The sequence below is a fragment of the Heptranchias perlo genome, unplaced genomic scaffold (assembly GCF_035084215.1).
Source record: "Heptranchias perlo isolate sHepPer1 unplaced genomic scaffold, sHepPer1.hap1 HAP1_SCAFFOLD_56, whole genome shotgun sequence".
NCBI lineage: Eukaryota > Metazoa > Chordata > Chondrichthyes > Hexanchiformes > Hexanchidae > Heptranchias > Heptranchias perlo.
The window spans coordinates 273327-295689 of NW_027139581.1; the positions used below are offsets into that span (position 1 = coordinate 273327).

Below are 22363 nucleotides of genomic sequence, written 5' to 3' on the forward strand. Positions count from 1 at the left end.
ATCATCATTCGGGTCTGGTTTTGGCGGGGGGGGGGGACAGGGGGGAGAAGAGATAATGTTCACTCTTTTATATTGGGGTCTGGGGGGATAATGTTCACTCTTTTATATTGGGGTCTGGGGGGGATAATGTTCACTGTTTTATATTGGGGTCTGGAGCTGCACTCGGTGTTCACTGAAGTCTGCGTCTCCTGCGCCTGCTCAGCTCACACTGTCCAACAATGAGCCTCTCCCACCCCTCAGCTCACACTGTCCAACAATGGGCCTCTCCCACCCCTCAGCTCACACTGTCCAACAATGGGCCTCTCCCACCCCTCAGCTCACACTGTCCAACAATGGGCCTCTCCCACCCCTCAGCTCACACTGTCCAACAATGGGCCTCTCCCACCCCTCAGCTCACACTGTCCAACAATGGGCCTCTCCCACCTCTCAGCTCACCCTGTCCGACAATGGGCCTCTCCCACCCCTCAGCTCACACTGTCCAACAATGGGCCTCTCCCACCTCTCTCTGTGTGGCTTTAAACAGATGGAACCCTGTGGGGTGGAGCAAACATTTCAACATTTGTTAGTAAAATGGATGAATTCAGGACAGACAGCAGGGATTATTTGAGGAATAACACAGTGTGGTGATAAAGGGAATGCAGTGGGTGTTGTGTAGATGGATTGTCTAAAGGTGTTTGAGAAGGTGCCGCACAGGAGGCTTGTTGATAAAATTAAGGCTCACGGAATTGAAGGGAGTGGGGCAGCGTGGACAGGAAGTTGGGGAAAGGGCAGAAAACAGAGAGTGGTGGATAATGGATATTGTTCAGACTGGAGGGATGTAAACAGTGGTGTCCCCCAGGGTCAGTGTTGGGACCATTGCTCTTCTCAATACAGGGAAATGATCTGGGCTCGGGTATATCGGGCACAAGATGGAAATCTCCAGATAATTCAAATTCCACCAAGATAGTGAGTGTGGGGAACTGTGAAGAGGACTGGAAGTGACTTCAGTGTCACAGACACTGGATAATAAATTGGACAGATAGATGACAGATGAAATTTAATGCAGCGAAATGTGAAGTGATACATTTTGGGAAGAAGAATAGGGAGAGGAAAAGTGAGAGGCTCCGTTGATGAAGCTGTTCAGAAACGATATCCCAGATTTTAATAAATAGGGGTGATTAGTGTTAATCATTGTACAGTAATCAATGACCACTGTTCGAAACACTCCCGGGGCAGGTACAGCACGGGTTAGATACAGAGTAAAGCTCCCTCTGCACTGTCCCATCAAACACTCCCAGGGCAGGTACAGCACGGGTTCGATACAGAGTAAAGCTCCCTCAACACTGTCCCATCAAACACTCCCGGGGCAGGTACAGCACAGGTTCGATACAGAGTAAAGCTCCCTCTACACTGTCCCTTCAAACACTCCCAGGGCAGGTACAGGGTTCGATACAGAGTAAAGCTCCCTCGACACTGTCCCATCAAACACTCCCAGGGCAGGTACAGCACGGGTTAAATACAGAGTAAAGCTCCCTCTACACTGTCCCATCAAACACTCCCAGGGCAGGTACAGCACGGGTTAGATACAGAGTAAAGCTCCCTCCACACTGTCCCATCAAACACTCCCAGGGCAGGTACAGCACGGGTTAGATACAGAGTAAAGCTCCCTCTACACTGTCCCATCAAACACTCCCAGGGCAGGTACAGCACGGGTTAGATACAGAGTAAAGCTCCCTCCACACTGTCCCATCAAACACTCCCAGGGCAGGTACAGCACGGGTTAGATACAGAGTAAAGCTCCCTCGACACTGTCCCATCAAACACTCCCAGGGCAGGTACAGCACGGGTTAGATACAGAGTAAAGCTCCCTCCACACTGTCCCATCAAACACTCCCAGGGCAGGTACAGCACGGGTTAGATACAGAGTAAAGCTCCCTCTACACTGTCCCATCAAACACTCCCGGGGCAGGTACAGCACGGGTTGGATACAGAGTAAAGCTCCCTCTGCACTGTCCCATCAAACACTACCGGGGCAGGTACAGCACGGGTTAGATACAGAGTAAAGCTCCCTCTGCACTGTCCCATCAAACACTCCCAGGGCAGGTACAGCACGGGTTAGATACAGAGTAAAGCTCCCTCTACACTGTCCCATCAAACACTCCCAGGGCAGGTACAGCACGGGTTAGATACAGAGTAAAGCTCCCTCTACACTGTCCCATCAAACACTCCCGGGGCAGGTACAGCACGGGTTAGATACAGAGTAAAGCTCCCTCTGCACTGTCCCATCAAACACTCCCGGGGCAGGTACAGCACGGGTTAGATACAGAGTAAAGCTCCCTCTGCACTGTCCCATCAAACACTCCCGGGGCAGGTACAGCACGGGTTAGATACAGAGTAAAGCTCCCTCTACACTGTCCCATCAAACACTCCCGGGGCAGGTACAGCACGGGTTAGATACAGAGTAAAGCTCCCTCTGCACTGTCCCATCAAACACTCCCGGGGCAGGTACAGCACGGGTTAGATACAGAGTAAAGCTCCCTCTACACTGTCCCATCAAACACTCCCAGGGCAGGTACAGCACGGGTTAGATACAGAGTAAAGCTCCCTCTACACTGTCCCATCAAACACTCCCAGGGCAGGTACAGCACGGGTTAGATACAGAGTAAAGCTCCCTCTACACTGTCCCATCAAACACTCCCGGGGCAGGTACAGCACGGGTTAGATACAGAGTAAAGCTCCCTCTGCACTGTCCCATCAAACACTCCCGGGGCAGGTACAGCACGGGTTAGATACAGAGTAAAGCTCCCTCTACACTGTCCCATCAAACACTCCCAGGGCAGGTACAGCACGGGTTAGATACAGAGTAAAGCTCCCTCTACACTGTCCCATCAAACACTCCCAGGGCAGGTCCAGCACGGGTTTGATACAGAGTAAAGCTCCCTCTACACTGTCCCATCAAACACTCCCGGGGCAGGTGCAGCACGGGTTAGATCCAGAGTAAAGTTCCCTCTGCACTGTCCCATCAAACACTCCCGGGGCAGGTACAGCACGGGTTAGATACAGAGTAAAGCTCCCTCTACACTGTCCCATCAAACACTCCCGGGGCAGGTCCAGCACGGGTTAGATACAGAGTAAAGCTCCCTCTGCACTGTCCCATCAAACACTCCCAGGGCAGGTACAGCACGGGTTAGATACAGAGTAAAGCTCCCTCTGCACTGTCCCATCAAACACTCCCGGGGCAGGGACAGCACGGGTTAGATACAGAGTAAAGCTCCCTCTACACTGTCCCATCAAACACTCCCAGGGCAGGTACAGCACGGGTTAGATACAGAGTAAAGCTCCCTCTACACTGTCCCATCAAACACTCCCAGGGCAGGTACAGCACGGGTTAGATACAGAGTAAAGCTCCCTCTACACTGTCCCATCAAACACTCCCAGGGCAGGTACAGCACGGGTTAGATACAGAGTAAAGCTCCCTCTACACTGTCCCATCAAACACTCCCAGGGCAGGTACAGCACGGGTTAGATACAGAGTAAAGCTCCCTCTGCACTGTCCCATCAAACACTCCCGGGGCAGGTACAGCACGGGTTAGATACAGAGTAAAGCTCCCTCTACACTGTCCCATCAAACACTCCCAGGGCAGGTACAGCACGGGTTAGATACAGAGTAAAGCTCCCTCTACACTGTCCCATCAAACACTCCCAGGGCAGGTACAGCACGGGTTTGATACAGAGTAAAGCTCCCTCTACACTGTCCCATCAAACACTCCCAGGGCAGGTACAGCACGGGTTAGATACAGAGTAAAGCTCCCTCTACACTGTCCCATCAAACACTCCCAGGGCAGGTACAGCACGGGTTAGATACAGAGTAAAGCTCCCTCTACACTGTCCCATCAAACACTCCCGGGGCAGGTACAGCACGGGTTAGATACAGAGTAAAGCTCCCTCTACACTGTCCCATCAAACACTCCCAGGGCAGGTACAGCACGGGTTAGATACAGAGTAAAGCTCCCTCTGCACTGTCCCATCAAACACTCCCGGGGCAGGTACAGCACGGGTTAGATACAGAGTAAAGCTCCCTCTGCACTGTCCCATCAAACACTCCCGGGGCAGGTGCAGCACGGGTTGAGATTCTGAGTGAAATATCCTGAAGCCCCGCCCACTCTGTTCCTGTACCAAGATGGCCGCGCATGCGCCTTGACGCTCCCACATCCTGTACCAAGATGGCGGCCGGTTCCCCCGGTAACCCGGGCCTGTCCCCGGGGAGAAGTCCCGCAGTTGCCGCCCGGCTGCTCACACTCGGGACCAGAGGATCCTACTCGGGTCCTACGGCCTCGCTCCATGTTTATAAGCCGTGGGGCGCGGCCTCCGCCCGGTTTCTCAGTGTCCTGTCCCCGGCCCCCCGCCTACCTGCTCCCGACCCTCCGACTCCGTCTGCTCACCGCTCAGTGCTTCTCCCGCGCCTGCGCGCTGTGCTCCTGGTGACGTCTGGTCAGAGGCCCCGCCCTCACACACTGGCCCCGCCCCCTCATGGAGCTGCTCCCTCGCGCGAGGCCCCGCTGGTTTTGGGCGGAATGAGACCGCGCGCTGTTCCTCCTCCCACTGCCTGTGGGAATGGGGCAGATATTTAAAGGGACAGGCACTCCCCTTTGTTTACAGTTAAAGGGACAGTCCCGTTTATCTTTGAATGTCGGGGGATTTCACTAACGGAGCTCCTATTAACAATCGGTCCGTTCTGTAATTAGTGCAGTGATTAGGAACATTTAAACATTAGGAACAGGAGGAGGTCATTCAGCCCCTCCAGCCTGTTCTGCCATTCAATTATATCATATCTGATCTGTATGTTAACTCCATCTATCCACCTTGGTACCGTAACCCTTTACACCCTCGCCAATCAAAAATCTATCAATCTCAGATTTGAAATTTTCAAATGACCCCCAGCCCCGACTTCTCTCAGGGAGAGAGTTCCAGATTGCCACTACCCATTGTGTGAAGACATGATTCCTGACATCGCCCCTGAAAGACCTCGCTCTACTTTTAAGGTTATGCCCCCTTGTTCTGGACTCGCCCACCAGAGGAAGTAGTTTCTCTCCATTTACCCTTTCAAATCCTTCAATCATCTTCAACACCTCGATTGGATCACCCCTTAATCTTCTTTACTACACCCAATACAGGCCTAGTCTATGCAACCTGTCAGCATCATTCTGGTGAATCTGCTGCACCCCTTCCAAGGTCACTATATCCTCCCTGAGGTGCAGTGCCCAGAACTGAAGGCAGTCTCCAGATGGGGTCTAACCAGAGCTCTGTACAATAGTAACACCTTTATATTCCAGCCCCCTTGAGATGAAGGCCAACATTCCTTTACACTTTAAAATTATTTTTTGTACCTATCCACTAGCTTTTAGTGATTTCTGTACTTGGACCCCTAAATCTCTTTGCTCCTCCACAGTTTCCAGTTGCTTGCCATTTGGTAAATACTCTGATCGATGTGTCTTCAGTCCAAAGTGGGTGAATTCACATTTCCCCACATTCAACTCCACCCGCCACCGTTTTGCCCACTCGCTGAATCTATCATTGACCCCTTGCAACTTTCTGCTCCCATCTACACTATTTACTGTGCCACCTAACTTAGTGTCATCAGCAAACATGGATACATGGCTCTCCATTCCTTCATCTGAGTCATTTTACGAACAAATGTTGAATTATTTGCTCGACAGCACAGGGTTTCATATGTTAAAAGCCACAACTGAAAGGTCAAGTTTTCTCCTGGAGTTTAATCTTGAGATAAATCAAGTTTCAAAAATGAGGCGGAGTTCCAGACAAGGAGTGAGATCCGGGCTCAGACCCTCCGCCGCAAGTCCCACCCCTCACACACTCCGATTGGCTGGAGGACCAACCGCCCGCTCGGTCCTCCAGACCCTCTCCGCTCTTCCTATTGGTCCAGAGCGCATTTGCGCCGGGTTGAGGCTGGGATTGGAGGTCCTGAGCTGCAGTTCGAAAATAAACATCAATAATGATCGTAATTTAGTCTCATTGATTATTAACGGTTTTGGGGGAAAAATATCTCCGAACACATGCAACGTTATCTAAAGGCTCCGGGCTCTCGGGTTCAGGTTTATTTTATTTTATTTATTTCCGCTCCGCTGCTCCAAAAGCGCTTTTCCCCCGCCCTCCAATCTCAGTCCCATCAGAGAAACTGAGGGTCGGGTCGGAGCTCCAATGGCGGCGGTCCGTCCCCAGACTGCACCGCGCGCCGGAATGTCCCCTATCGACCTGAGAGGAGCGCAGTGCGCCGGCGCAGGAGAGGCTGATTGTTGGTGAGTGTGAGCTGAAGTCAAGGCCCCCAGTGGTGGGGCGGAGGGAATGGGGGAGGAGCAAGAGGCTGATCAGGTTCAGCACAAGGGATCATGAGGAAAAACCACAGAGACAAAAAGAGAGTGAGGTTCAGACTTGGGCTGGAATTGGTTGGGAGGTGGGAGACAGAGAGTGGGGATAAAGGGAACGTTCTTTGATTGGTGGGATGTGACAAGTGGTGTTCCCCAGGGATCTGGACTGGGGTCTCAGCTTTTCACCATATTTATCAACAACTTGGATGAAGGAATAGAGAGTTTTATATCCAAGTTTGCAGATGACACTAAGTTAGGAGGCACAGTAAGTTGTGTGGATGGGAGCAGGAAGTTACAAAGGGACAGATCAAGTGAGTGGACAAAACTGTGGCAGATGGAGTTCAGCGTGGGGAAGTGTGAGATCATCCACTTTGGATACAAGAAGGAAACATTGGAGTATTTTCTTAAAGAGAGAGACTGGGAACTGTGGAGGAGCAAAGGGATTTGGGTGTCCATGTACACAAATCACTAAAAGCTCGTGCCCAGATACAAAAAGTAATCACAAAGACTAATGGAATGTTGGCCTTTATCTCGAGGGCTGGAATACAAAGGGGAGGAAGTTATGCTTCAGTTCCACAGAGCCTCGGTCAGAGCCCCTCTGGAGTACTGATCCTCAACAAGGATATATTGGCATTGGAGGGGGGACAGTGCAGATTCACCAGGGTGATACTGGGGCTTGAACGGTTCAATTGTGAGGACAGGGTGCAGAAACTTGGTTTGTATTCCCTTGAGTTTCGAAGGTTGAGGGGTGATCTGATCCAGGGATTTCAAATGATAAAGGGATTCGATAGGGTAGAAATAGAAACTATTTTCTCTGGTGGGGGAATCCAGAACAAGAGGGCATGACCTTAAAATTAGAGCTCGGGCGTCTCGGAGTGAAATCAGGAAGCTCTTTATCACACAAGGGTAGTGGAAATCTGCTCAGGCTGATTGAAGTGGACCCTGTGATATCATAGAATTTTCTGTCCTCTCAGACTTGGACATCTTGTAGATCCATCTGTTAAAGAGTTGTAGGAACTCAGTTCTAAGATGGATTGCACTCACTTTATAATAAGTCCTCGATCAGCTTGTCTTATGATTGAGATATCATGGACCAGAGACACTGTGTTTAAAAGAAAGCTGATTTATTTGACCCTTATACAGAATATTAAACTCCAGCCCAGTTATCGGGGTTATTAACATCAGAAACAAACCCCAACTGTCAGAATGAACATGGTTCAGTCCTGGATGTGATTAACAGCAGCAATAACCGCAGAATCCAACCCCTGCATCACAGGTGAATTCGCTGGTGTCTCCGCAGGTTGGATGACTGAGTGAATCCCTTCCCACACACGGAGCAGGTGAACGGCCTCTCCCCAGTGTGAGTACGTTCATGTTGCAGCACATCCCTTGTTCTTTTGAAGATCTTATCACAGTCGGAACATTTAAACGGTCTCTCATCAGTGTGAACTCGCTGGTGAATCAGCAGGTTGGATGAACAAGCAAATCCCTTCCCACACACTGAGCAGATGAACGGTCTCTCCCCAGTGTGAACTCGCTGGTGAATCAGCAGGGTGGATGACTGAGTGAATCCCTTCCCACACACGGAGCAGGTGAACGGCCTCTCCCCAGTGTGAACTCGCTGGTGTTGCAGCAGGTGTGACGACTGAGTGAATCCCTTCCCACAGATGGAGCAGGTGAACGGCCTCTCCCCAGTGTGAATTCGTTGGTGTGTCAGCAATTCATTTGTCCCTTTAAAGCTCTTCTCACAGTCAGAACATTTGAAAGGTTTCTTATCAGTGTGAACAAGTTGGTGATAGGTGAGGTGGGATGAACGAGTGAATCTCTTCCCACACACGGGGCAGGTAAACGGCCTCTCCCCAGTGTGACTGCGTCGATGAGTTTCCAGCTCAGACGGGTAATTGAATCCCTTCCCACAGTCCCCACATTTCCACGGTTTCTCCGTGGTCTGGGTGTCCTTGTGTCTCTCCAGGTTGGACGATCAGTTGAAGCCTCGTCCACACACAGAACACGTGGACGGTTTCTCCCCGCTGTGAATGGTGCGATGTTTTTTCAGGCTGTGTAACTGGTTAAAGCTCTTTCCACACTCAGTCCTGAGGAATAGAGTGACTCTGACAGATCTTGAGGTGATGTTTGGTTTGAGTTTCCCGTCTGCAAATCCTCCCCTTCTAATCCCCTGTAAAAGGAGTTTACAAAAGTCCTCACTGTAAATACAGGATAGAAATTCAGAAATAAAAACAGAAAATGATGGAAATACTCAGCAAGTCAGGCAGCATCTGTGGAGAAAGAGTGTCGATGACCTTACATCAGAACTAGAAGAAGTAAAGATTTAAAATTTTTAAGCAAGTACAAAGACAAGGAATGGGGTGGGGGAAAGAAGGGGAGAGGAGGAAAGAACAAAAGGGAAGGTCTGTGATAGGGTGGAGGGCAGGAGTGATGAAATGACAAAAGGGATGATGGTGCAAGGCAAAGTGGGTGTTAATGGGACAAGTAAAGAAACAAAAGATGGGTCTCGAGGAGCTGTAAATGGCAACAGCAGAACCATTCCCAGCACCTGCTGTCTGAAAAGAAATGGGAGCAGTGGTTCTGATCTGCTTTCGAAGGGACTGCTCACTCTGTGACACCCTGGTCCACTCTTCCATCACCCCCAACACCCGCTCTCCTCCCCACGGCACCTTCCCATGCGAGTGGAGGAGATGCAACACCTGCCCTTTCCCCTCCTCCCTTCCCACCGTCCAGGGCCCCAGCTGAATCTGGGATTTACTTCGACTGCTTTCCATTTACTGCACTGCATTCGCTGCTCACGACATTGGGGAGGTCAAACACGGATTGGGTGATCACTTTGCTGAACACCTCCCCTCTGTCCGTAAGCCTGACCCTGACCTGCCGGTCGCTTGTCATTTTAATTCTCCGTCCCACTCCCACTCTGACCTCGGCTTCTTACACTGTTCCAATGAAGTTCAACGGAAGCTTGAGGAACAGCACCTCATCTTTGGTTTGGGCTCTTTACAACCTTCCGGACCCAACACTGATTTCAATAACTTCAGATCATAAACCACTGGTCCCTTAGGAATGCTGAAAGGGGAGGTGAGGGGACGATCCAGAGGACGAGAGTACAAGGGGGCAGAAGTTGTGCTGCAGCTATACAAAACCCTGGTTAGACCGCACCTGGAGTACTGTGAGCAGTTCTGGGCACCGCACCTTCGGAAGGACATATTGGCCTTGGAGGGAGTGCAGCGTAGGTTTACTAGAATGATACCCGGACTTCAAGGGTTAAGTTACGAGGAGAGATTACACAAATTGGGGTTGTATTCTCTCGAGTTTAGAAGGATAAGGGGTGATCTGATCGAAGTTTATAAGATATTAAGGGGAACAGATAGGGTGGATAGAGAGAAACTATTTCCACTGGTTGGGGATTCTAGGAGTCGGGGGCACAGTCTAAAAATTAGAGCCAGACCTTTCAGGAGCGAGATTAGAAAACATTTCTACACACAAAGGGTGGTAGAAGTTTGGAACTCTCTTCCGCAAACGGCAATTGATACTAGCTCAATTGCTAAATTTAAATCTGAGATAGATAGCTTTTTGGCAACCAAAGGTATTAAGGGATATGGGCCAAAGGCAGGTATATGGAGTTAGATCACAGATCAGCCATGATCTCATTGAATGACAGAACAGGCTCGAGGGGCTGAATGGCCGACTCCTGTTCTTATGTTCCATTCTTTTTTTCAATTTTTATTTTTAAGCCCTCCATGAGAAAGTGTCGGGGGTGGGGGGAGGGGTTATTTGCGGACATGTCCCATTTTACAGGACCACCCACGTCATCCCGACAGGCCAATAAACGGAGTCAAGTTAAATAATGACTCCATTTTCCTGATTGAGGATGTATTCCAGCCCCTGCGGTGCCCACCGGTCACGGAAAGCCTCAATCGTACCGGCAGACACCGCGTGATCCCTCTACAGGGCCACCCGAGTCTGGAGAATGCCACGGTAGGGAGGCAGACAGTCGGAGCGACCGCCCCCACGGGCCGCGTCTAGCCTGGACCTGAAGATGGCCACTTTGGTCAGGCCCAGGAGCAGACCCACGTGGAGGCCCTCCGACTTTTCCCTCTCCCCACCCCGGGTTTGTGGGGACTGGTCCGTGCAACATTCTCCACCCCAGACACCCAATGGTGCAGGGGAGGACTCCCGCGTAGACAGCCCTCCATTGGGGAAACCCGCCTCCGCTTCATTCTTAATGCACGAGCCCAGACACAGTGAGTATCAGCAGGATTGTCCACTGTGGTAGGCATCACAGCAGAGTCCAGTCCTGCCCTCAATTGACAGCCATACATTTCCCAGTTGGTGTCACTGGATCGCCATCAAGAGCAGGGACACGGGCTGATTTATCCTCTTATTTCGCCCAGTGGCACTGAGGCTGATGATCGCCCCTGAACGGCTCCGTTGTCAGTGGTTTGGCCTGACTGTGTGTGGGGGCGGGGTTTGATTGTGTGGAGGGGGCGGGGCCTCACTCTGTGTGTGGGGGCGGGGCCTCACTCCGTGCGTGGGGAGGGCGGGGCCTCACTCTGTGTGGGGGGGCGGGGCCTGACTCCGTGCGTGGGGAGGGCGGGGCCTCACTCCGTGCGTGGGGAGGGCGGGGCCTCACTCCGTGCGTGGGGAGGGCGGGGCCTCACTCCGTGCGCGGTGTGGCGGGGCCCTGACTGCGGGCGTTTCAGTGACGGTTGGGACTGCCCCTGCTCCCCCGTGTGGGAGATCCCGCCCCCGAAGCTCAGCGCGCAGGCGCGGGAGAGACTCTGAGCGGTCCACAGACGGAGTCGGAGGTCTGAAGACGGTCGGCGAGCGCCCGGTCCGGAGATTCATAAACCGGAGGGAGGCCCCGCCACAGGCCGTTTAAAGATGGAGTGCGGCCGCGGGGAACGATAAGGACCCTTTGGTCCCGCGTGTGTTGAGCCGGGCGGCAGCTGCGAGGCTTCTCCCCGGGGCCAGGCCCGGGTTACCGAGGGAACCGGCCGCCATCTTGGTACAGGAGGAGGGAGCGTCACGACTCATGCGCGGCCATCTTGGTGCAGGAAGACCGACTCCAGGACCAGGTAAATGTGAGAAACTGAGGGTCAATAGTGGGGAGTCTGGTAAATGTCCCCTCTTCACCCGTGAGAGGGACACTGAGGGTCAAAAGTGGGGAGTCTGGTAAATGTCCCCTCTTCACCCGTGAGAGGGACACTGAGGGTCAATAGTGGGGAGTCTGGTAAATGTCCCCTCTTCACCTGTGAGAGGGACACTGAGGGTCAATAGTGGGGAGTCTGGTAAATGTCCCCTCTTCACCTGTGAGAGGGACACTGAGGGTCTATATTGGGGAGTCTGGTAAATGTCCCCTCTTCACCTGTGAGAGGGACTCTGAGGGTCAACAGTGGGGAGTCTGGTAAATGTCCCCTCTTCACCCGTGAGAGGGACACTGAGGGTCAATAGTGGGGAGTCTGGTAAATGTCCCCTCTTCACCCGTGAGAGGGACACTGAGGGTCAATAGTGGGGAGTCTGGTAAATGTCCCCTCTTCACCCGTGAGAGGGACACTGAGGGTCAATAGTGGGGAGTCTGGTAAATGTCCCCTCTTCACCCGTGAGAGGGACACTGAGGGTCAACAGTGGGGAGTCTGGTAAATGTCCCCTCTTCACCCGTGAGAGGGACACTGAGGGTCTATAGTGGGGAGTCTGGTAAATGTCCCCTCTTCACCAGCGAGAGGGACACTGAGGGTCAACAGTGGGGAGTCTGGTAAATGTCCCCTCTTCACCTGTGAGAGGGACACTGAGGGTCAATAGTGGGGAGTCTGGTAAATGTCCCCTCTTCACCCGTGAGAGGGACACTGAGGGTCAACAGTGGGGAGTCTGGTAAATGTCCCCTCTTCACCCGTGAGAGGGACACTGAGGGTCTATAGTGGGGAGTCTGGTAAATGTCCCCTCTTCACCCGTGAGAGGGACACTGAGGGTCAATGGTGGGGAGTCTGGTAAATGTCCCCTCTTCACCCGTGAGAGGGACACTGAGGGTCAATAGTGGGGAGTCTGGTAAATGTCCCCTCTTCACCTGTGAGAGGGACACTGAGGGTCAACAGTGGGGAGTCTGGTAAATGTCCCCTCTTCACCCGTGAGAGGGACACTGAGGGTCAATAGTGGGGAGTCTGGTAAATGTCCCCTCTTCACCCGTGAGAGGGACACTGAGGGTCTATAGTGGGGAGTCTGGTAAATGTCCCCTCTTCACCCGTGAGAGGGACACTGAGGGTCAATAGTGGGGAGTCTGGTAAATGTCCCCTCTTCACCCGTGAGAGGGACACTGAGGGTCTATAGTGGGGAGTCTGGTAAATGTCCCCTCTTCACCCGTGAGAGGGACACTGAGGGTCAATAGTGGGGAGTCTGGTAAATGTCCCCTCTTCACCCGTGAGAGGGACACTGAGGGTCTGTAGTGGGGAGTCTGGTAAATGTCCCCTCTTCACCCGTGAGAGGGACACTGAGGGTCAATAGTGGGGAGTCTGGTAAATGTCCCCTCTTCACCCGTGAGAGGGACACTGAGGGTCAATAGTGGGGAGTCTGGTAAATGTCCCCTCTTCACCCGTGAGAGGGACACTGAGGGTCTGTAGTGGGGAGTCTGGTAAATGTCCCCTCTTCACCCGTGAGAGGGACACTGAGGGTCAATAGTGGGGAGTCTGGTAAATGTCCCCTCTTCACCCGTGAGAGGGACACTGAGGGTCAATGGTGGGGAGTCTGGTAAATGTCCCCTCTTCACCCGTGAGAGGGACACTGAGGGTCAATAGTGGGGAGTCTGGTAAATGTCCCCTCTTCACCCGTGAGAGGGACACTGAGGGTCTATAGTGGGGAGTCTGGTAAATGTCCCCTCTTCACCTGTGAGAGGGACACTGAGGGTCAATAGTGGGGAGTCTGGTAAATGTCCCCTCTTCACCCGTGAGAGGGACACTGAGGGTCAATAGTGGGGAGTCTGGTAAATGTCCCCTCTTCCCCTGTCCCAGGGGTCAGTGTGAGGAGAGTGATGTTGAGGTGGGGAGAATCACGAAATTTATGAGGCGAACGAGGCCAATCGGCCCATCTTGTCCGTGCCAGTTGAAAAAGAGCTATCCAGCCTAATCCCACTTTCCAGCTCTTGGTCCGTAGCCCTGTAGGTTACGGCACTTCAAGTGCATATCCTGGTTCCCTTTAAATGTGATGAAGGTTGGTGCCTCTCCCACCCTTTCAGGTGTGGAGTTCCAGACCCCCACCACCCTCTGGGTGAAAAATAATTTTCAAGTCCCCTCTATTCCTTCTGCCAATACTTTAAATCAATGCCCCCTGGTCACTGACCCCTCTGTGAAGGAAAATAGGTCCTTCCTATCCACTCCATCTCACCCCTCATAATTTTATACACCTCAATTAAATCTCCCCTCAGCCTCTTCTGTTCCAAAGAAAACAACCCCAGCCTATCCAATCTTTCCTCACAGCTAAAATTCTCCAGCCCTGGCAATATCTTTGTAAATCTCCACTGTACCCTCCCGAGTGCAATCACATCTTTCCTGTAATGTGGTGACCAGAACTGTATGCAATACTCTAGTTGCAGCTTAACTATTGTTTTATACAGTTAGAGCATAACCTTTCTGCTCTTACTTTCCTTTATTAGCCGAGGCATAGAATATATCATGGATGCCTTTTTAACCAACTTATCTACCTGTCCTGCTACCTTCACGGATTTGTGGACATGCACTCCAAGGTCCCTTTGTTCCTCGATACCTCTCAGTATCTCCCATTTACTGTGTACTTTTTCTTTTTTTGTTCATGGGATGTGGGCATCGCTGGCAAGGCCAGCATTTATTGCCCATCCCTAATTGCCCTTGAGAAGGTGGTGGTGAGCCGCCGCCTTGAACAGCTGCAGTCTGTGTGTTGAAGGTTCTCCCACGGTGCTATTGGGGAGGGAGTTCCAGGATTTTGACCCAGCGACAATGAAGGAACGGCGATATATTTCCAAGTCGGGATGGTGTGTGACTTGGAGGGGAAGATGCAGGTGGTGTTGTTCCCATGTGCCTGCTGCCCTTGTCCTTCTAGGTGGTAGAGGTCGCGGGTTTGGGAGATGTTGTTGAAGAAGCCTTGGCGAGTTGCTCCAGTGCATCCTGTGAATGGTACACACTGCAGCCACAGTGCACCGGTGATGAAGGGAGTGACTGTTTAGGGTGGTGGATGGGGTGCAATGAAGCGGGCTGCTTTGTCCTGGATGGTGTTGAGCTTCTTGAGTGTTGTTGGAGCTGCACTCATCCAGGCAAGTGGAGGGTATTCCATCACACTCCTGACTTGTGTCTGGTAGATGGTGGAAAGGCTTTGGGGAGTCAGGAGGTGAGTCACTCGCCGCAGAATACCCAGCCTCTGACCTGCTTTTGTTGCCACTGTATTTATAGGGCTGGTCCAGTCAAGTTTCTGGTCAATGGTGACCCCCAGGATGTTGATTGTGGGGGATTCAGCGATGGTAATGCCGTTGAATGTCAAGGGGAGATGGTCATTGCCTGGCACAAATGTTACTTGCCACTTATCAGCCCAAGCCTGGATGTCGTCCAGGTCTTGCTGCATGTGGGCACGGATTTTTTCCTTATCTGCCGGGTTGCGAATAGAACTGAGTCACCTGACGAAGGAGAAAGCCTACGAAAGCTTGTGATTTTCAAATAAAACTGTTAGGACACCAGGTTGCAGTCCATCATTGAAGATGGGGATGTTTACAAAGCCTCCCCCTCCTGTTAGTTGTTCAATTGTCCACCACCATTCACGATTGGATGTGACAGGACTGCAGAGCTTTGATCTGATCCGTTGTTTGTGGAATCATTTAGCTCTGTCGAAAGCATGTTGTTTTCAGTGTTTAGCATGCATGTCGTCCTGTGTTGTAGCTTCACCAGGTTGGCACCTCATTTTTAGGTACACCTGGTGCTGCTCCTGGCATGCTCTTCTCCACTCCTCATTGAACCAGGGTTGATCCCCTGGCTTGTTGGTAATGGTAGAGTGACAGAAGACAGAGCTGGCTAAAGTGAACTGGGAACTTCGGTGAAGGGATATGTCAGTAGAGATGCAGTGGCAGACATTTAATGAGATAGTTCATAACACTCAGCAACGATACATTCCAGTGAGAAAGAAAGACTCCAGGGGAAGGACGTACCATCCTTGGCCAACGAAGGAAGTTAAAGATAGTATCAAATTGAAAGAAAAAGCATACAATTCCGCAAAGATTAGTGACAGGTCAGAAGATTGGTCAAAATATAAAAAACAGCAAAGAATGACAAAGAATAATGAGGGAGAGATTTGAGTCCGAGAGAAAGCTCGCTAGAAGTATAATAACAGATAGTAAGAGTTTCAACAGGTATTTAAAAAGAAGAGTAAGTAAAGTGAGTGTTGGTCCTCCAGAGAGTGAGTCTGGGGAATTAATAATGGAGAATAAGGAAATGGTGGATGAATTGAACAGATATTTTGCATCCGTCTTCACTGTAGAGGATACAAATAATATGCCAGAAATAATTGTGGATCAAGAGGTGAAAGGGAGGGAGGAACTTAAAACATTTACAATCACCAGGGAAAGGGTTTTGAAAAAAAATTAGATTTAACAGCTGACAAGTTCCCAGGTCCTGACGGACTTTATCCGAGGGTCTTAAAAGAAGTGGCTGCAGAGATAGTCGATGCATTGGTATTAATTTTCCAAAATTCCCGAGGTTCTGGAAGGGTCCCATCAGATTGGAAAATAGCGAATATAACTCCTCTATTCAAGAAAGGAGGGAGACAGAAAGCCGGAAACTACAGGCCAGTTAGCTTAATATCTGTCATGGGGAAAATGCGAGAATCTATTATTAAGGAGGTTCTAGCAGGGCACTTAGAAAATCTCAATGCAATCAGGCAGAGTCAACACGGCTTTGTGAAAGGGAAATCGTGTTTGACTAATTTATGAGAGTTCTCTGAGGAAGTAACAAGCAACGTGGATAAAGGGGACCCTGTGGATGTGGTGTAATTGGAGATCCAGAAGGCTTTTGACAAGGTGCCACATCAAAGGTGACTGCACAAAATAAGAACTCATGGTGTGGGGGGTAATATATTAACATGGATAAAGGATTGGTTAGCTAACAGGAAACAGAGAATGGGCATAAATGGGTCATTTTCAGGTTGGCAAGATGTGACAAGTGGAGTGCCACAGGGATCAGTGCTTGGGCCTCAACTATTTACAATCTATAACAATGACTTGGATGAAGGGACCGAATGTATGGTTGCTAAATTTGCTAATGAGACAAAGGTAGGCAGGAAAGTAAGTTGTGAAGAGGGCATAAGAAGTCTATAAAGAGATATAGATAGGTTAAGTGAGTGAGCAAGAATTTGGCAGATGGAGTATAATGTGGGAAAATGTGAACTTGTCCACTTTGGTAAGAGGAATAGAAAAGCAGTATATTATTTAAATGGAGAGAGATTGAAGAACTCTGAGGTACAGAGGGATCTGGGTATCGTAGTACATGAATCACAGAAAGTTGGTATGCAGGTACAAGAAGTGATTAGGAAGGCAAATGGAATGTTCTCATTTACGACAAGGGGAATGGAATATAAAAGTGGAAATGTTTTTACCACAGTTGTTCAGGGCATTGGTGAGACCACATCTAGAATACTGTGTGCAGTTTTGGTCTCCTTATTTAAGAAAGGACATAATTGCTTTGGAGGCGGTTCAGAGAAGGTTCACTCGACTGATTCCTGGGATGAGGGGGTTATCTTATGAGGAAAGGTTGGACAAGTTGGGCCTGTATACATTGGAGTTGAGAAGGATGAGAGGTGATCTTATTGAAACACAAGATCCTGAGGGGACGAGAAGGGATAGATGCTGAGAGGATGTTTCCCCTTGTGGGAGAGACTAGAACTAGGGGCCAAAGTTTAAAAATAAGGGGTCTCCCATTTAAGATGGAGATGAGGAGAATTTTTTTCCCTGAAGGTCGTGAGTCTGTGGAACTCCCTTCCCCAGAGAGCGGGGGAGGCAGGGTCATTGAATATTTTTAAGGCTGAGTTAGATAGATTCCTGATTATCAAGGGAGTCAAATGTTATAGTCGGTAGACGGGAAAGTAGGGTTGATGTCACAATCAGATCAGCCATGGTCTTATCAAATGACAGATCAGGCCCGAGGGGCCGAATGGCCTACTCCTGCTCTTAATTCGTATGTGCATACGAGTGAGGAATATGCCGCACCATAAGGTTACAGATTGTGTTGGATTCCAATTCTGCTGCTGCTGATGGCCCACAGCGCCTCACGGATGCCCAGTTTTGAGCTGCAAGATCTGTTCTGAATCTATCCCATTTAGCACGATGGCAGTGCCACACAACACGTTGGATGGTGTCCTCAGTGTGAAGACGGGACTTGGCTCCACAAGGACTGTGCGGTGGTCACTCCTACCAATACCGTCATGGACAGATGCTTGCCTTGTTTGCTCTCCCCAATTGCATCACCTCACACTTCTCTGGATTGAATTCCATTTGCCACTTTTCTGCCCACCTGACCAGTCCATTGATATCTTCCTGCAGTCAACAGCTTTCCTCCTCACTACCAACCACACGGCCAATTTATGTATAATCTGCAAACTTCTTGATCAAGTCCTCCACATTCAAGTGTAAATCATTAATATATACCACAAAAAGCAAGGGACCAATAGTGAGCCTTGAGGAACCCCACTGGAAACAGCCTTCCAGTTGCAAAAACACCCGTCAACCATCACCCTTTGCTTCCTGCCGCTGAGCCAATTTTGGATCCGACTGGCCACTTTCCCTTTGATCCCAAGGGATTTTACTTTTTTGACCAGTCTGCCATGTGGGACCTTGTCAAAAGACTTGCTGAAATCCATGGATACATCATCAAACGCGTTGCCCTCATCGACCCTCCTTGTTACCTCCTCAAAAGAGTCAATCAAGTTAGTCAGACACGACATTCCCTGAACAAATCCATGCTGACTGTCCTTGATTAATCCGTGCCTTTCTAAATGACGATTAATATTGTCCCTCAGAATTGTTTCCAATCATTTGCCCACCACCGAGGTTCGGCTGACTGGCCTGTAATTACTCAGTCTATCCCTTTCTCCCTTTTTAAACAATGGTACACTGTATTTAAAAGAAAGCTGATTTATTTGAGACTGATACAGAATATTAAACTCCAGCCCAGTTATAGGGGTTATTATCAGAAACAAACCCCAACTATCAGAATGAACATGGTTCAGTCCTGGATGTGATGAACAGCAGAATCCAACCCCTGTGGTAACATGTGAACTCGCTGGTGTGACTGCAGGTTGGATGACTGAGTGAATCCCTTCCCACACCCTGAGCAGGTGAACGGTCTCTCCCCATTGTGAGTGCGTTGGTGTGTCAGCAGTCCATTTGTGCTTTTAAGACTCTTCCCACAGTCAGAACATTTAAAAGGTCTCTTATCACTGTGAACAGGTTGGTGTTCAGTGAGACGAGATGAACAAGTGAATCCCTTCCCACACACGGAGCAGGTGAACCGTCTCTCCCCAGTGTGAACTCGCTGGTGAATCAGCAGGGTGGATGACTGAGTGAATCCTTTCCCAAATGTGGAGCAGGTAAACGGCCTCTCCCCAGTGTGACTGCGTCGATGAGTTTCCAGCTCAGACGGGTAATTGAATCCCTTCCCACAGTCCCCACATTTCCACGGTTTCTCCATGGTCCGGGTGTCCTTGTGTCTCTCCAGGTTGGACGATCAGTTGAAGCCTCGTCCACACACAGAACACGTGGACGGTTTCTCCCCGCTGTGAATGGTGCGATGTTTTTTCAGGCTGTGTAACTGGTGAAAACTCTTTCCACAGTCAGTGCACTGGAACACTCTCACTCGGGTGTGTGTGTCTCAGTGATTTTCCACTCACACTGATGTTTGAAATCTTTTCCCACAGATCGAACAGACAAACATTTCTCCTTCCACATTCAAAGGCCGATGATATTCAGGTCCTGATGAATCGAGTGACTCTGTCAGATCTTGATGTGATGTTTGGTTTGAGTTTCCCGTCTGCAAATCCTCCCCTTCGAATACCCTGTAAAAGGAGTTTACAAAAGTCCTCACTGTAAATACAGGATAGAAATTCAGAACAGACAATTCCAGTTTCTGTGGAATATTCTTCCCGCTCATTCCCCCAGACTGTAAATCCCCGTCCCACACACTCTCCCTCCTCCCTGTGCTGAAATCCAATCCCATTGCATCATCTCCAACATTTTTCCTTCGATCTGAGTTGTCTCCCTCCCCCTGAAGGTGCTGACTCTGACTGGGTTCAGTTCAACACTCACTGGTTCCCCTCTCTCTCCCTCTCCCTGAAGGTGCTGACTCTGACTGGGTTCAGTTCTCCACTCACTGGTTCCCCTCTCTCTCCTCCCCTGAAGGTGCTGACTCTGACTGGGTTCAGTTCTACACTCACTGGTTCCCCTCTCTCCTCCCCTGAAGTTACTGACTCTGTCTGTGTTCGTGCTGTCTTCCCCTCTTCCCAACACTCTGTCCCTCACCATGTACTGACCATCTGCAACATCTCCCAATTTTGGTGATGGGCTCTCCTTGACCCATCTCCATTTCTCCCTCTGAAACAAACACTCACGAACACATCCCGATTTCTCTATCAAAGAGACGCTCTCTGACCGGTTACCATTTCCACTTCCTTCACCGACGTTCCCTGATCCATCGTCATTCGGGTCTGGTTGTGGGGTGGCGGGGAGATAAAGATCACTTGCATATTGGAGTCTGGGGAATAATGTTCACTGTTTTATATTGGGGTCTGTGTCTCCTGCGCCTGCTCAGCTCACACTGTCCAACAATGGGCCTCTCCCACCCCTCAGCTCACACTGTCCAACAATGGGCCTCTCCCACCCCTCAGCTCACACTGTCCAACAATGGGCCTCTCCCACCCCTCAGCTCACACTGTCCGACAATGGGCCTCTCCCACCCCTCAGCTCACACTGTCCAACAATGGGCCTCTCCCACCCCTCAGCTCACACTGTCCAACAATGGGCCTCTCCCACCCCTCAGCTCACACTGTCCAACAATGGGCCTCTCCCACCCCTCAGCTCACACTGTCCAACAATGGGCCTCTCCCACCCCTCAGCTCACACTGTCCAACAATGGGCCTCTCCCACCCCTCAGCTCACCCTGTCAAACAATGGGCCTCTCCCACCCCTCAGCTCACACTGTCCAACAATGGGCCTCTCCCACCCCTCAGCTCACACTGTCCAACAATGGGCCTCTCCCACCCCTCAGCTCACACTGTCCAACAATGGGCCTCTCCCACCCCTCAGCTCACACTGTCCAACAATGGGCCTCTCCCACCCCTCAGCTCACCCTGTCAAACAATGGGCCTCTCCCACCCCTCAGCTCACACTGTCCAACAATGGGCCTCTCCCACCCCTCAGCTCACACTGTCCAACAATGGGCCTCTCCCACCCCTCAGCTCACACTGTCCGACAATGGGCCTCTCCCACCCCTCAGCTCACACTGTCCAACAATGGGCCTCTCCCACCCCTCAGCTCACACTGTCCAACAATGGGCCTCTCCCACCCCTCAGCTCACACTGTCCAACAATGGGCCTCTCCCACCTCTCTCTGTGTGGCTTTAAACAGATGGAACCCTGTGGGGTGGAGCAAACATTTCAACATTTGTTAGTAAAATGGATGAATTCAGGACAGACAGCAGGGATTATTTGAGGAATTACACAGTGTGCTGATAAAGGGAATGCAGTGGGTGTTGTGTGGATGGATTGTCTAAAGGTGTTTGAGAAGGTGCCGCACAGGAGGCTTGTTGATAAAATTAAGGCTCACGGAATTGAAGGGAGTGGGGCAGCGTGGACAGGAAGTTGGGGAAAGGGCAGAAAACAGAGAGTCGTGGATAATGGATATTGTTCAGACTGGAGGGATGTAAACAGTGGTGTCCCCCAGGATCAGTGTTGGGACCATTGCTCTTCTCAATGCAGGGAAATGATCTGGGCTCGGGTATATAGGGCACAAGATGAAAATCTCCAGATAATTCAAATGCCACCAAGATAGGGAGTGTGGGGAACTGTGAAGAGGACTGGAAGTGACTTCAGTGTCACGGACACTGGATAATAAATTGGACAGATGGATGGCAGATGAAATTTAATGCAGAGAAATGTGAAGTGATACATTTTGGGAAGAAGAATAGGGAGAGGAAAAGTGAGAGGATCCGTTGAAGAAGCTGTTCAGAAACTCTATCCCAGATTTTAATAAATAGGGGTGAATAGTGTTAATCATTAGTTACTGATTGCTGCACACAGTCCCAAACACTCCCAGGGCAGGTACTGCACGGGTCAGATACAGAGTGAAGCTCCGTCTGCACTGTCCCATCAAACACTCCCAGGGCAGGTACAGCACGGGTTAGATACAGAGTAAAGCTCCCTCTGCACTGTCCCATCGAACACTCCAAAGTCAGGGACAGCATGGGTTAGATACAGAGTAAAGCTGCCTCGACACCGTCCCATGTGACACTCCCAGGGCAGGTACAGCACGGTTCAGATGCAGAGTGAAGCTTCTTCTGCACTGTCCCATCAAACACTCCCAATGCAGGTGCAACATGCGTTAGATACAGAGTAAAGCTCCCTCGACACTGTCCCATCAAACACTCCCAGGGCAGGGACAGCACGGGTTTGATACAGAGTGAAGCTCCCTCGACACTGTCCCATCAAAGACACCAAAGGCAGGTACAGCGCGGGTTTGATGCAGAGTGAAGCTCCCTCTTCACTGTCCGAAACACTCCCAGGGCAGGGACAGCACGGGTCAGATACAGAGTAAAGCTTCCTCGACACTGTCACATCAACACTCCCAGGGCAGGTACAGCACAGGTTCGATGCAGAGTGAAGCTCCCTCTACACTGTCCCATCAAAGACACCAAAGGCAGGTACAGCACGGGTTAGATACAGAGTAAAGCTCCCTCTACACTGTCCCATCAAACACTCCCGGGGCAGGTACAGCACGG

General features: G+C 50.7%; 2 protein-coding genes and 1 long non-coding RNA gene across 3 annotated transcripts in view; 2 read left to right on the forward strand and 1 right to left on the reverse strand.

Annotated features, from left to right (window-relative positions):
- The window catches only part of LOC137315784 (zinc finger protein 132-like), a 272791-nt gene extending 253657 nt beyond the window's left edge, over positions 1-19134 (reverse strand). The window contains exons 1-3 of the mRNA XM_067980271.1: positions 18647-19134; positions 8181-8229; positions 7676-8096 (exon numbers count right to left, since the gene is read on the reverse strand). Coding sequence (XP_067836372.1) covers positions 7676-8096; positions 8181-8229; positions 18647-19063 — 887 coding nt within the window. The 5' untranslated portion in view covers positions 19064-19134. The remainder of the gene's footprint in view (positions 1-7675; positions 8097-8180; positions 8230-18646) is intronic.
- LOC137315794 (zinc finger protein 850-like) overlaps positions 1-22363 on the forward strand; it is a 135136-nt gene that overhangs the window by 40464 nt on the left and 72309 nt on the right. The gene's annotated exons all lie outside the window — the stretch shown is intronic.
- On the forward strand, positions 11023-21109 carry LOC137315798 (uncharacterized). The gene is made up of 3 exons (XR_010961460.1): positions 11023-11452; positions 19290-19707; positions 19771-21109. It is a non-coding gene; the product is annotated as an uncharacterized lncRNA (long non-coding RNA).